The sequence below is a fragment of the Bufo gargarizans genome, chromosome 1 (assembly GCF_014858855.1).
Source record: "Bufo gargarizans isolate SCDJY-AF-19 chromosome 1, ASM1485885v1, whole genome shotgun sequence".
NCBI classification, from domain to species: domain Eukaryota; kingdom Metazoa; phylum Chordata; class Amphibia; order Anura; family Bufonidae; genus Bufo; species Bufo gargarizans.
Genome location: NC_058080.1, coordinates 60,915,593 through 60,929,755, shown reverse-complemented (window position 1 = coordinate 60,929,755; position 14,163 = coordinate 60,915,593). Strand labels below are relative to the sequence as shown.

At 43.2% G+C, this 14,163-nt stretch overlaps 1 protein-coding gene across 4 annotated transcripts in view; it reads right to left on the bottom strand.

The window, feature by feature from the left end:
• DOK7 (docking protein 7) overlaps window positions 1-14,163 on the bottom strand; it is a 119,403-nt gene that overhangs the window by 85,238 nt on the left and 20,002 nt on the right. For all 4 annotated transcript variants that reach the window (XR_006390128.1, XM_044295740.1, XM_044295763.1 and 1 more), the window contains exon 4: window positions 11,819-12,019. Coding sequence is in view for 3 of the 4 variants with exons in the window: in XM_044295740.1 (XP_044151675.1) it covers window positions 11,819-12,019 (201 nt within the window). In the remaining variant the exon portion in view is untranslated. The remainder of the gene's footprint in view (window positions 1-11,818; window positions 12,020-14,163) is intronic.

Genomic DNA, 14,163 nt, shown 5'->3' with positions numbered 1-14,163 from the left:
AATTCATTTTTTAAATTGATCTTTATTACAAATATGGAGCCCTTTTTTCTGTACAGAGCTGAGAAGCTCTAATAGAGCAATCTGAATTTTCTCTCTGCTCCGTCAGCCAGCTAATCTGAAGGCTCCTTACCTCTGCTCTCTGACATTATAAACACTCATTATATCTCAGTTCTTACCTTACTGATAAGAACGTGGCTTAAATAAGTGTTTATGAACTTTTAGTAGTTTAGAGATAAGGTTTATTAGATTTACCAGTAAAAAGTGTGATTCACCCAGCTAGACAAACAGTTAACCCTTTGTGACAGAATGGCTCAATATTTTTCATAAAGACCAATTGAAAAAATTATTTTTAGCCCAAAATGAGTAAAATGCCATCATAAAAACTACTACTGTGGGCAATACAGAGGGACATTGAAACTACTTGGACCACAACAGGGGACACTAAAACAACTGGGGGCACTACAGGGGCACATTACAATTATTTGGTCACTATAGAGGGCATTATAACTACTATGGGAAGCACTTGAGTCAGCCTTATCACTACTGGGGGCCTTATTATTACTGGGACACTTTAGGGAGCCATATTTCTACTGGGGTACTTTACAGAGCCATATTACTAGTGGAGGCACCTTAGGGGGGCTTTATTACTACTGGGAGCACTTTAGAGGGCTTCATTACTACTGAGGACACTATGGGGCATTATTCCTACTGGTTGTAATGTGGGGGGAATAATTATCGGGCACAATATTAAGGGTGCTATTACTAATAGGGGCACTTTCAGGGAGCATTGTCACTGTAGGGACACAATTATGGTAATGAGGGTAATCTGAGAGAGAATTATAATTGTTGGGACTTTTGAGAGCACTATTAGTAATGAGGGACTATCTGTATTTCAGACTTTGCTGCCGTGGAGGGATAACGAGTTAGGACACCCTATACACTTCATAGTCATTTGGACTTGCACACTGCAGTGCAAATTAGAGGCAATATTGCAAGAATATGGTGGTCAAGCAGAGATTCTGCTAAGAGAGACTTTAGTAAGATGGTGTATAAAGAGAACCATAAATTCCAGCGTTGCCAAAAGCCATACAGTGCTACCTGGGACAGGAGTTGTACTATGTACAGATGAGACTGTGTTTCTTTGTAGTTGGATGTACAACAACTCCCATTTTGCACCTGCAATAAAGAGAGACGTTTTTCTGTTTAAAGCTGGCCTGCTTTACTGACTCCTACCACACACTGGCCTACATGCTCTACACTCCCTGCCTTGCACTCATACAACCACCAACAATCAAGGGCACCCCAAACTACTAACAGGCAGGAGCCCATCTACAGGGAGTGCCCCAAGAGAAAAGAAGGTGCACCCTCTTCTTACTGAACAGGCTCTAGGGAGAAACTGGCACTCACTATGTGGGTCACATCAGCACAATTTAATAAGGCAGCAGAAATACAATACTAATCACACTATAAAAAACCACAGTTCCGGATAAATCTGTGGAAATCATACAGTAAAAACAATCACATTCAAATCACACCCTAAAATGTATAAGAAATATATAAAAAAATATTTAAAAAAACTCAATGCACTCGCAGCAGTCCTCTACATGCAAGATAGGGCCCTGTGGAGGAAATCCCTTCAAATGCTGTGCTGTAGGATAATTATGCTACCCAGGTGTCGAATGTGTCACAAGCCTGTTGTTATAAAACGGTATGTTTGATCATGCTCCTTGGCAAGAGATATTGATACTGTCCATATGACAATGTCCGTCTGAATTCCTATATTCGAAAGTTCACATTGAACATATAGTGGGGCAATGTAGCCACAAAAAGTCTTTCCTCCTCAAGTGCAATGTCCGCACTCAATATATGGCGGTTCGGTCTGGCAGGAGGCGAATGCCGTAGTGGGAGTTATAATATGCCCAATGTTGTTGTGGGCAATCAATGATGGTAGTTGGCAGTCCCGTTTTTTAGCTATCTACTCACCACCGCACGGCTGCTCTTGCTCCCTTGGCGTCCTCGCTCTCTGGTGCGTCTCACGTGACTATTACAGAGATATCACGAGGTCTGGTCTTTTAGTCCGGTTCGTAGGTGAGGTTTCACTCACAGAGTAAAGAGATTTGGAGCGCTCCAATCTTTGAACTTTCTTAGGTGGTCCAAGCTGTATCCAGTTTCTTGCAGGGGTATAACGCCATTTTGGACTTTATACTACCATACCACCTACCACCACACTCGATTGCCCACAACAACATTGGGCATATTATAACTCCCACCACGGCATTCGCCTCCTGCCGGACCGAACCACCATATATTGAGTGCGGACATTGCACTTGAGGAGGAAAGACTTTTTGTGGCTACATTGCCCCACTATATGTTCAATGTGAACTTTCGAATATAGGAATTCAGACGGACATTGTCATATGGACAGTATCAATATCTCTTGCCAAGGAGCATGATCAAACATACCGTTGTATAACAACAGGCTTGTGACACATTCGACACCTGGGTAGCATAATTATCCTACAGCACAGCATTTGAAGGGATTTCCTCCACAGGGTCCTATCTTGCATGTAGAGGACTGCTGCGAGTGCATTGAGTTTTTTATATTTTTTTATATATTTCTTATACATTTTAGGGTGTGATTTGAATGTGACTGTTTTTACTGTATGCTTTCCACAGATTTATCTGGAACTGTGTTTTTTTTATAGTGTGATTAGTATTGTATTTCTGCTGCCTTATTAAATTGTGCTGATGTGACCCACATAGTGAGTGCCAGTTTTATATATTTTCTTCATTACGTATTCTTCACTGATTGGGTGATCAGTTTAGACTAGAGCACCTTTTCCACTCTGAGAAAGGTGGTGAGCTATCCACGTGAACCTACTTTTCTAGGGAGAAACTGCCTGAGCGAAACCACTGTGACACATCCTATAGTCAGAGCTAATACTACTCCCATCCTATGATCTGGCTCCTCAGGGGTCTGCTACATAAGTGATGCTGTCTTCTCCTGTATGTTTGGTAGTTGCCAGGGCTGAATTTCAGTCCCAGTCCAACCCTGTAGTGAGCCATTCACCTACTTGTCCATCACATGACCAGGACAGATTTATATACAATGGATGTAAACAGTGAAGGCTCTTACCGAATGACAGCAAGCAATGATCTTGAAAATGTATATCATTTCATTATACACATTTCTTGGGAAAACTGCGGTATCCCAATATCACTCACTGAGCATTTCCTCTAAACTTCTGCCTCATAGGACTCAAATATTTCATGGATTAGTTATAAAAAAATAAATAAAAAATAAGTGTGCTCCCCCCCCCCCAGAAACAGCACCACTCTGGTCTATAGGTTGTGTCTGGTATTGCAACTAAGCTCCATTCCAATGGGAATGTAATACCAAACACAGGCTATAGACAAGGGTCTGGCTCTACAGTGTACCTGTTGAAATTAATGACAGCATCTTCCGTTGTTCTGGAGAAACTAAATGGACTACTGGTAAAGAATAAACTGAATGTTGCAGAAAGGAAAAATATTTCCATAAAACCTCATACAACACTATATACTACTAGTATATTACCTTACAATCATATACAGCACCATACATCCAGCTCTGTAACCACATACACCAACATATGGCCAATATACCTGTATGTAACCTCACATCATATTTAATGCTGCTATATACTTAGTGTGACTCACAAAACCATATATCTACTCATAACCATATAAGCTCATGCACCATATAAACCTATATTAATTTACTCCCCACTTTCCAGAGTTGGGCTGAGGTACCTTGGGCCCACCAGAGGAAATTATTCTTGAGGCCCACACCCCATTTCTTCATTACAGTCTAATTGGTTTGTATTAATAGAAATAGAGCCCAGTGGCATGTGACTGGTTCCAAAGGCAGCTCTAAATGGTTTTTTTTCTCCTGGACCTTTGGGGCCGACTATGGTATGAGAGCCTGGGCCCACCGGAGGATCCTCTTGTATGCCAGTCCGACGTTATAACTACTAGGAGCACTATATAAAACCTCATGCACCACCATATACCTTGTATGCCCTACAGGGGGATATAAGTACTGGGGCAAAACTGGGGGCTTGGGGTGGGGGGCATTATAACTGCTAGGAGCACTATATAAAACCTCATGCACCACCATATACCTTGTATGCCCTACAGGGGGATATACCTACTGGGGCAAAACTGAGGGCTTGGGGTGGGGGCATTAAACTTGCTAGGAGCACTATTTAACCTCATGCACCACCATATACCTTGTATGCCCTACAGGGGGATATAAGTACTGGGGCAAAACCAGGGGTGTGGCGTGGGGGGGCATTATATCTACTAGGGGCACTATAAAACCTCATGCACCACCATATACCTTGTATGCATCCTTATAACCCCAGTAAATACCAGTGTTGTGGTGCCCTGCGCCACCCATAGAGGAGGGTGACAGCCCATCTTGTGTCTTTTTTAAAGGTCCCATAGAAGCTACAGGGGTGACTGATATGGTACACAAAGTATAATTCAGTGCTTGAGGTCTATGGTCCAGAGGAACCTGCAGCCCCCTAGTCACAATGCAGAATTCTTTTAGGATGACCTATCACCTCTCTTGACCTCTGCTTGGTAAATAATACCAAAGTTACAGCATGCATTCTCTGTGTTGTGATATCCCTCTGATATTCCTCCTGGAAATATCTTAACAAATTTACAACTAGGTGTTGCCATTTAACATGTTTCTGCACACTCATGGTCAGGCTGTGTAAAAAGCACATCTAATCCACAAAAGGGAATGATAATATCATTTCCAGGAGAAAAAAACTGAGGAATGTCGAAATATAGAGTTCTAGGAAAAAATGTTCCAGTATTGTAATTTATTGTAATATGTCAGGAGAGCTGAAAAATCCTCTTTAAAAAGCCACCTAGACCTGGAAGTAGCCAGCATTATATGGATTGTGCTGTTTTGGGGTTTTTTTAGCCCCTCCCACGGCTGCTGTCGTTCGAGGACATAACGGGTTCACGTCAAAGAGTACCTACCTGATAACAATTCTGGGGCATCTTTTCTTATGACTCTGGGATGTGCCATTCCTTAATTAATCCTGCTAAAAGTTCTGAAGTACTGCAGGATGAAGGTCCAGGTGGGTGTTACCAATAGAGGGTGTGTCTCTGCACAGTCTTACACTGTCAGTACTGATTGGGTAGTGTCAGACTGTGCAGGGACACACCCCCTACTGGTAACACCCAACTGCAAACTGCTAGCAATTCATTCATAACTTCTAGCAGGAATTATAGAGCAATGGCACAGCATAAAGTCATAAGAATAGATGCTCCAGAATTGTTCTTACATAGGGGATGCAAGTATTTACTAAATGTCAGGAGATGTGTTTCTTAAAGTCTGAGGGATGACCTTGCATAATCATGACTAGAGTGCTTGGTAAGGCCCTGGATCGCTCTCAGTGGTCCCCTGTACAGACCCCTTTCACCAATATAGTCCATGCTTCTACTGATAGATTTCTCTGTAATCTTTTGGGATGAATACAGCTTTTTTTGTCCATGGTCACCTTGAAGGGGTTCTCCGGGAATTAAGAAAATGAAAATACTTAAATATTTGTCACAGTGCCTCCCATGACAGAGGTGAGAAGATCTGAGAGACTGGCAACAAGTGAGGGTATCTGACAGTCTCTCTGTTTTCTCCTTGCAGTGTTGTTGTTTGGTAATGACCACACCTCTTGTCAGGTGCAGCCTGTAGTCATTACTGAGGCTCTATTTCGTTCTGACTCACACTGCTTGCCATGCGTTTGATATTTCCTGCTGGAGTTGGTTGAGCTGTTGTGTTGTTCCTTCGGATCTCCTGCTCCTCCATTCTTCTTTAAACTAAGTGCATTTTGTTTTGCATTTTGTTGTTCGCTTGTGTTTGTTGTTTTCTAGGCCTCAGGGAGACGCTGGTTTCTTCATCTGGGAAGGAACCAGTAGCCTCATTCCCTGCCACCACTCCTAGGGATTTCAAGGGTCTCTAGGGCTAAGGTTCTGGTGTATGAGTATTTCCACCTTCAGGGTCTACTTATATTGGCAGGAGTCAGGGAGAGGTCTAGGGATTCCTAGGAGGTCACCATCTCTCTCCCTTAGCTTTGAGGCCTAGACTCCGGTCTATTTCCTTCCGTATGTTATCTGGTGTTTTCCCCTCCCAATTACCTGTGACAATATTACGTTATTATAAATATATTCTCAAATACCTTTCATTAGTTATAATGGGTCGTTTTGTCTGGGGAGCAATCATGAGTGGAAACAAGATGGCCGCTGTCCCATTAGTTCACACAAAGCCTGTCCTGATCACACAGCAGGACAAGTTACTTTACAACACTGAGGTAAAAAGCTGCCTCCTCCTCTCTGCTTGTCAGGGATTATGATCCTAAATACAGATGATAAGATCTTCAGCTGAATCTCTGGGGAATTTAGAACATGAGGAGACATGAAGTACAGAGAGGACGGACAGGACAGATGTGTTGCTGTGGTAATGGAGACTGTAAACAAGTGCTGCTGCTCATTAGCCACACCTCGCCCTCCTCTCATGTCTCCTCATCATCTCCATTCCCACAGAGATTCACCTGTATTCAGGATCATGATTCCTGACAAGCAGAGCAGAGAGGAGGATGAGGCAGCACTATGGCTCATTGTGGTGAAGTAACTTCTCCTCCTGTGTGATTAGGAAAGATGTTGTGTGTACTGATAGGATGGCGGCCATTTTGTTTCCCCTGATGATTGCTCCTCAGAAAAAACAAGCCATTTTAAGTAATGAAAGGTATTTATGAATATATTTATTATAAAATAATATTTAAGTATTTTCATTTTTTTAATTCCTGGAGAACCCCTATAAATCCACCAGCAATAGTCCACCTTAAGTACAAAAATCCAAAGTCAAGCAAAATCCATGCAATCCCAGCCATTGAAAAAAAACATATTAACTCCACAATTGGTTCTTTACACCAATTGAGTGCACACAATTAAAAGAGAACCCCCCGTGCCGTTGATTTGGTGAGTTTGCATTGCCTGGCTTCATCCAATATCTGCACGTTACAGGGGCAGATGGCGGTCGCTGCTTCTCTCTCCTCTGTCTGACATTGGGGGTCTGATACTTGAGCGCTGGAGTTTGGAATGCCGTTCATCAGACTATTACGGCTGCTTATGTGCTCGGTACAATGGCGTCTTGCTTGCTTTTTTAGCGCTATCCGGTTACATTCATTAATCTTCCCTAATTGTCTTAAATGAGGTTACCTTTAAATAAGGGAACACATGGCACATCAAAGCTGGGAACAGACTGGGAATAGCACAAATTAGAGAATTATTCCGGAGCAGATGAGCTGCTATCTGCAGTGAGATGGATCTGACGAAGACGCAGTACTGTCGATAAAAGGGACATTAATGGCATGTTATTAGGATATGCCATCAATGTCTGATAGGTGCGGGTCCCACCTCTGGGACCAGCTTCTATTTCTGGAACGGGATCCCGACATGTACTAAGAGCAAGCTGCGCATGCACGACTTTCTCCATTCACTGCAATAAGATTTTCAAAACTGGTTTGACTATTTTTGGAAGTCCCCTAGTGGTGAATGGAGGGGTGGCGACGCATGCGCAGTGTCCTCTCCATTCAATGCTGCAGGACTTCTAAAAGTAGCTGAGCATGCTGACTCCGCTATTTTCATAGCAGCAAATGGAGAGGATACAACGCATGCGCAGCATAGTTCTTAGGATAGGAGTGGGTCCCAGAGGTGGGGCCCGCACCTATCAGACAGTGTATGTCATATCCTATCGATGCATAAATATTCACCTTTAATGTCCAATTTAGGTGTAAATTTGGTAGAATAGCGCTATGACTACATTTTTTTTTAGCTAATGAAATTGAAGTACCGTATCTCGCAACCTCTACATTCTGCTGTTCCTCCATTATTCCTTTTGGAAATGTCTGAATAAATTGCAACTGGGCGTCAGCATTCCCCTTGTCGATGGGGTGTTCCCCCAAACAGGCTAAAATTGTCAGTACTGATTGGACAATGTCAGACAGTGCAGGCGCACGCCTCTTGGAAGCATTGTCCATGACCGTGAGAACTATTGTCTGCGTATTCATACATTTCTTGGAGATATAATAAAGGGACAGCAGAAGAAACAATTCTAAGAAAAGATACTCCAGCAATTGCAGTTTTATGAAGTATGCCAGTAGTTACTAAATAAGCATGACAAAGGGACCTCTTTAAAGGGGTTGTCCAGTAGTAAAAAAAAAATGTCTCCTTCCTTTCAAAATACAATACCAGACATGACCTGTGGTCAGGTGTGGTGCTCTATGGAAAAGAAGCAGACACATATTTTTTTTAAATGTGGGCAGCCCCTTAAAGGATACTTTTCTCTGTTGTCTTATAAGGGGACTTCTTCTATGAGACAGATTGAAGAATCACAATATAGAAAGAACTTCCTTTCTGACGGACCCGAATGTCCATGACCATGGTCAGCCATTTTTTTGGGGGCTTCCACTGGCAACAACAGGTGATTGCCGGTTTGCCCTATATCTAGAAATGGAGGTTGAACCCCTTAATGGGCCAGAGCTGAGAGCCCTCTTCCTTTAAAGGGGTTAAAATGAAATCAGACATCATATAGTACATGACAATCACTTTCTAACAAAGCTAGAACCAGCCCTGTACCTCACATGGATCCAGAGATCTCCTCATTCATTGCTCTGCTAGATTTATATCAAGCTGACAGCTCAGGGGGAGTGTCTTTTTGCTGCAGCTCAGGGGGCGTGTGCATGCTCTCCCTATCAGAGCTCAGGGAGCGTGTCCATGCTCTCCCTATCACAGCTCAGGAGGCGTGTCTCCGCTCTCCCTATCACAGCTCAGGAGGCGTGTCTCCGCTCTCCCTATCACAGCTCAGGAGGCGTGTCCATGCTCTCCCTATCACAGTTCAGGAGGCAGTTGAAGGATGAAAACTGAGCATGTGCGGCCATCTCAGTGAGCAGGACAAAGAAATAAGAAAATAAACAAATAGCAGGTGGCGCTATACAGATACATTTTATTGAATAACTCAGTGACTATGCAAAATTTTTAATTACATTCAATTACAAAAGTATTCAGATCCAGGGGCTGGTTTGAAAACTGTAGAATATTTCTTAGTGGGAGAATCCCTTTAAGCTCTGTTCCGAAGAAGAATGATGACAGAATGAGAGCTATTAATATTGTGAAGAGCGGGTATCAGATGATTAATGGAACTGACAGGCAAAATTAGAGGCTGCACGTCGGTGTCAGAGTGATGGCTGCTCAGCATTTGTAATGATTAGTCACAGTTATAATTAGAGATGAACGAATCGAATCCCACGAAGTGGAATTCGATCTGAATTTCAGGATAAATTCTATTCGCCTACAAGCCGAATTTCCTCGTGCTTCGTGTCAGCAAATTGATTTAACTTGAAATAGTATAAAAAACAAAAAACTCAAACTTGCCTCCTCCATTTGCTAGCGACGGGCCGCCAGCCTTCATCTTGCATATTTATAAGGCTGAAATCCTGTGCGGCGCGAGATTACATTATCACGCCGGCCGGCATGATGACATCATACGTCACCACGCCAGCCTGCGTGATGATGTAATCTCGCGCCGCACAGGATTTTCATCAGGATCTTCAAGCAAAATGGCAGTGCCTGGCCCTTCGCGAGCAAATGGAGGCTGTAAGTTTGATTTAAAAAAAAATGTATTGTTAATTTTACACTCAGATGCCGCAATCATGTATGAAAGCGGCATCTGAGGGGTACAATGACGGAGGCGGCGCTATCGCAACTCTATGTCTTTGCACCCGCTACTTACAAGAAAATGCGCTTCGTGAGGAAGTAATTTGTCACAAAGCGAATTTTTGGGTAAAATTCGGCGAATCAGCCAAATCGAACTTTTAAAAGTTTGCTCATCTCTAGTTAGATTGACGCCATTATACTTCACTGCTGGGAATAGAGCTTGGGCAATTGCTTATGTAATAATTCCTGCTGTCACCATACCTGCACTGAGAGGACAAGGGACGAGTGGGGGAGGGGGTACACCTATTTACCCCAAGGGTCAGATCTACAGATACAGAAAGCCATATCCAATAGGAATACACTCCGTGAAAAGTAAAGCTATCTCCGTGCAGGATCCATATATACATTAGCTCAGGCAGAATTCAGTAAATGACTTTGAAACAGAAGTAGAAAGACCTGCGAAGGATGAAGGGGCAGGAGTCGAGAGAGGAGGCGGAATATTTTAGGAGATCTAAAGACCAGTGGTGTCAATTTCTACTTTGAAGTAGGTGAACAGATTAAGTACTATAGAGAAAAGAGTATAGAGTTGTCAGGGGGGCAGAGATGGGGGCTTAAAGTGGCCAAAGCAATGCTTGCGTCAATGTCAGTAAGCTGTCATGAAGAAGAAAGCATGCCTATTAAGGCACATACATTAGGGCTATGATGGCGAGTGGTTAAAAGCCACGGCTTTCTATGTGCGGATATCATGTCCTTATTTTCTCCCTACCTGGATGCTGTCTAGCGCTAAGGTCAGTCAATATGGCTATTCACATGTCTATCTAGCAAATGCATTCATTTGGACTGCGGCTGTAGCTCAATAGTTATAATCGATCAGTGGCGCCACAAAAAGTCTCAGTATGACCCTTGCCTTAAAGTGAATATCCACCTTTTAAGGCCTCTTGCACATGAACATTGTGGTTCCGTTCCGTGCATTGGGGACTGCAATTTGCGGTCCCCAATGCACGAGCAACATCCGTGCGGCGGCCGGGACGGATCGAGACACATTTAACTTAAATGGGTCCGTGATCCGTCCGCACCGCCAAAAAATAGAACAACTCTGTAGTGCTTCCGTGGGGTTCTGATCCGTGCTTGCGTTCCACATCTCCGTGATTGCGGACCCATTCAAGTGAATGGAGTGCACACGGGCCGGTGCCCGTATATTGCAGACCAGCCATATGAGGGCCGCAATACGGCCATGGGCACACAACGTTCGTGTGCAAGAGGCCTAACACCATGTCAAATTTAGCTGCAAAAGTCCGTGCCGGTTAATTTTTCTAAGCTCCAAATCCCTTGAAAAATTCTGGCTACCTGCAGCCACCACTAGAGGGAGCTTACTGCACACTCAATTACATTTAGAACTCAATAATAAAACAGAGCTGAAATTTGATTGGTTGATATGACCAGCTCCTTCAAAGGACTGTCCAACTCCATATAGATTTTTAAATACTCACACACACCCCACACTGAATGGGAGCTGTTGAGGGAAGCATACTGTACTTACCTACTCCCCAATCCTCGGTTCCAGCTTTTGTGGGTCCACTGCTGTCATCACTGCACTTCAGTCCTACATGCAAACTTCCGGCACGACCACAGCAGTGACGTGTCCCCAAGCAGTTTGTGACATACAACTTGGAGGCACATCACCACTGCAAATAGTCATTGACTGCGGTGGTGCACGTGACCTTCATCCATGGCAGAAGTTTACATACGAGGACTGGAGCATAGTGAAGGTAGTGTTGGGTTCACAGAGCCAGAATTGAGGCATAGGGGAGCAGGTAAGTATGCTTCCCTCAACAGGTTCCTCTGACTATTGGGGGGGATTTAAAACACTCTGTGAAGTTAGACAACCCTTTTAAGTTTTCTCTTGGATTAGTTTTGATAAATCATATTCACTGTCCCAAACCTGGTCTATAGGTCAATGCATTGCAAAGACCAGACCACATGGATGCAGTAGACAGTAGGACACATAATATACATGGAGCAGCTTATGGTAGTGCCATGCAGTACTTACAGTATCCGCACCGTGTTCCTCCCTCAAAGACAAAGCCATTGGCCACCGCTCCATACCGTCTCAAATCTGACAACTTCCACTGTCCTATGACAACTGGTGGTAGATCTCTAGCAAGAACTAAGATGTCGTTGCACAGGTGCAGTGTCGCAGGTCCACTTTCTAGCTTGGTGCCAGGCAATACTCCAACATGAAATCTGTGAACTGAGATGAAAAGAGGAAGCTGTGAGGCCCTTGGGGGTCCTAAGATTTCCAATGAAAGAAGTATATAAAGAAATTACCCCAAACTGTTTCACTTTTTTTGGGGGGGGGCCTAGAACTAAAAACAACCAAACTCAACCATTTCTACTTACTTTTCTACTCAATTTACACAAAATGTCACCCATTTATAGAATACAAATTACAGTAAATAACTGGCCAACACTCCCAGTATAAATTGGGATGGGGGGGTTCAGGAAAAAAGGGAGATGTCCAGGACCAGAATGTATGGGGGGGCTCCAGAAAAAGGGTAGATGTCCAGGATCTAGCAAATCTGGACGCCACGCGCTAAACATTCACCTCTCCCCAGTTCTGTGTTTATGTTGGGGGATGTTCTGGGGTCTGTATTTAGAGGATTTGGTATGTGTTTGTGGTTCTGGTCTTTATTAAGGGGTCTGGTCTGGGAGGGAGGTCAGTATTTATGCAGAAGGTGTACTTTTAAAGGGACTGTTTGTAGTTTGGGTGTTTTGTTCTTTATTTAAGGGGACTGGTCTGGGATCTGTATTTGTTTAGGGGGTCTGGTCTGGTGTGTTTAGTTTGTGTTAAGGTCTGTATTTACTTAGTGGGTCTGGCATGGGGGCTTGTATTTATTTATAGGGTCTGTATTTAGGTGGTCTGGGTCTGCATTTATTAATTTAGGGAGTCCTTATTTATTTAGAGGCTCTTGGTCTTAATTTAGGTCCTGGTCTGGGGTCTTTATTTGTTTAGTGAGTCTGGTTGGGGGAGTGTATTTTGTGTTTAGTTTTTAAGGTTCGTTTTTATTTAGGGGCTCTGGGGCTCTGTATTTAAGGGGCCTGGGTCTGTATTTATCTTGTGGATATGTATTTTTTAGGAAGTGTGGCCATACCTGTATTTAGTTTGGTATTTATCTATTTAGGGAGTCTTTATTTATTTAGGGCGTCTGGTCAAGAGTCTGTATTTGCCTAGGGAGCCTGGTCTGGTGCATGATCCAGATTCGGTCTATTCCACCGCCAACGTCGGCAATATTAGTTATACCCTGAGAATGTTACATCAAGACAACGGCAGTATGCAAGACAGGTTGTCACCTATTCTATTCTACTTTGATTATTTTATATGTTTCTGAGAAAAGAGCCCTCTAAAAGCTGAAATAATGAGGCAGATTCATGAAAAAATGTCTGAAAGAAAATCAGTCTTTGTTGCCCATAGCAACCAATCACAGCCCAGCTTTCATTTTGTATTCCGCTGTTGAAAAATGAAAGCTGTGCTGTGATTCGTCGCTATGGGCAACAAAGGCAGTTTGCATAAACCTGCCACAGTTTCCCTTTAGAGCCATGGGTGTAACTATGGCCATAGCACACAGTGTGGGGCCCAGAGGTTGAGGGGGCCCAGTCAGGTTCAAGAACATTGTACCTTTTGTAGGGAATACCAATATGGTGACTTTATGTTATAATATGGGTTTTCTGATATATGATGCTATTATACATACCTTTAATTTTTCCTACTATTTCATTTTCTTACACTAGGTGGTAGGGGGGACCATCTTATTTTGCCATTTTGCGGCATGCTAAGGTAGGGGGCGGACATTATACTGTATGAGGGGGCACTGTATGGTATAGGTGGCCACTGGGGGTCATTATACTGTATGGTAACGGGGGCACTGGGCATCATTATACTGTATAGGGGGCACTGGGGGATATTATAATGTGTGAGGGGGCAGTATAGTGGCCCCCACATACAGTATAATGACCCCCAGTGTCCCCCATACAGTATAATGACCCCAGTGGCCCCCATACAGTATAATTTCCACAATTGGCCATCATACAGTATAATGACTCCCAGTGGCCCTCCCAATACAGTATATTAATCGCCTGTGGCCCTCTGTAAAAACAAAATTGGGTATTAGGGTTAAAGGATCCACCCCGGGTGCAAAATACACTAAGTACACCACTGTTATGGGGCCTATGAATTTTAGTTACACCTCTGTAAAATTACAGCATAACATTGACGATGCCCAGAAGGCAGCCTCACATCTATTAATAACCCTATATTTTTTCACATTTTTTAATGTAATGACATTTATTTTCTTGAAAAATGAACAAACCTTGTTCTTAGACTAAAATTAGTCAGGT